Raw genomic sequence first — 1176 nt, 5'->3', positions numbered from 1 at the left:
TAGATAGATAGATAGATAGATAGATAGATAGATAGATAGATAGATAGATAGATAGATAGATAGATAGATAGATAGATAGATAGATAGATAGATAGATTTGTGGCCTTGCCATTATGTAGCCATAGGGCTTCAGAGCCCGTGTTGGGCTTCAATATCACTGCGTACTCTGCGGACTGATATTTGCAAAAAATCTTACAAAACGATATCTTATCATTTCAAATTCCTACAATGTTCCAGTTAGAGCTGCCATCAGCAGCAACGTTGGATCGTCGGTGGAATCACGAAAAGTACACCTACATTTTCACGTTGTACCTGCCCGCTAACAAACCAAAAGGTAATCTGCGTTTGATTTTGCCGAACAAAATCCTCAATTGAAGTCAGATAACGTTACAGCTTACTTTGAAAGTATTGCAGCGCTGTGAAACAAAGCAAAAATAAACCTAATTTACAAGAACACATTTTGATAATTAACATACATTCTTCCACTTTTTAAATCCACAGCCTATAGGTACAAAAACTAACTCACCATTACTGAAGCGGGAATGGCCACTTCTGTCATTGTGCAGGAAAGGACGCAATTGCGAAACTGATCCAAGATCGAGAGGTATGCTGTTTGCACAAAACTCCCCCAAATAGAGTTTTTAGCTTATTTCTGCCTTTGCTGTAGCCGCAGCTTCTGTCTTGACGGGAGATACATTCCATGCACAGCACAGGCAACGTGCAGATCTCTAGGAAAGACTTTTGATCCCGGTTGTCACAATCACAAACACAATCACACACTCCAAACACACACACACACACGCGCGTAAAAAAGGCCGACGGCTTTCCGACGGGCATAGGAATGCAGCAACAGCTGGAAGCCCAAGTGGATAATTAACAAGGGGAGGGAGTCTCTCTCTCTCTCTCTCTCTCTCTCTCTCTCTCTCTCTCTCTCTCTCTTTCTCTCATTCACTCACTCACTCACACAAGCTGAGTTTAATGTGCAGGTGTTAACAGACTACAGAAAAGTACACTTGACCTTTCATCAAATGGTTCAAGCCTCTGACAAAGAGAGGGGAGTGAAGGATAAAAAGAAAAAGAGAGAGCGCATTATTTCAGCCTTGGCAGCTGATAAGGATATCTAATGATTTTACAACATGCATGCATGCAGTCTCATTCACTCCTAATACTGAGAGT

General features: G+C 41.4%; 1 protein-coding gene across 6 annotated transcripts in view; it reads right to left on the bottom strand.

Moving 5' to 3' along the window:
• Nucleotides 1-857, bottom strand: part of phldb2b (pleckstrin homology-like domain, family B, member 2b) — a 49840-nt gene extending 48983 nt beyond the window's left edge. For 4 of the 6 annotated variants that reach the window (XR_006055414.1, XM_014340111.2, XM_042228543.1 and 1 more), the window contains exon 1: nt 527-857. Coding sequence is in view for 5 of the 6 variants with exons in the window: in XM_014340111.2 (XP_014195597.1) it covers nt 527-559 (33 nt within the window). In the remaining variant the exon portion in view is untranslated. The remainder of the gene's footprint in view (nt 1-526) is intronic. The other 2 variants (XM_005942380.3, XM_042228545.1) reach the window with 1 other exon arrangement.
• Nucleotides 858-1176: the final 319 nt, after the last annotated feature.

The sequence above is a fragment of the Haplochromis burtoni genome, unplaced genomic scaffold (assembly GCF_018398535.1).
Source record: "Haplochromis burtoni strain Fernald_Lab_line unplaced genomic scaffold, NCSU_Asbu1 Contig_331, whole genome shotgun sequence".
Lineage (NCBI taxonomy): Eukaryota > Metazoa > Chordata > Actinopteri > Cichliformes > Cichlidae > Haplochromis > Haplochromis burtoni.
The sequence above is the reverse complement of the archived record's forward strand: the minus strand, read 5'-3'. Positions and strand labels throughout refer to the sequence as shown.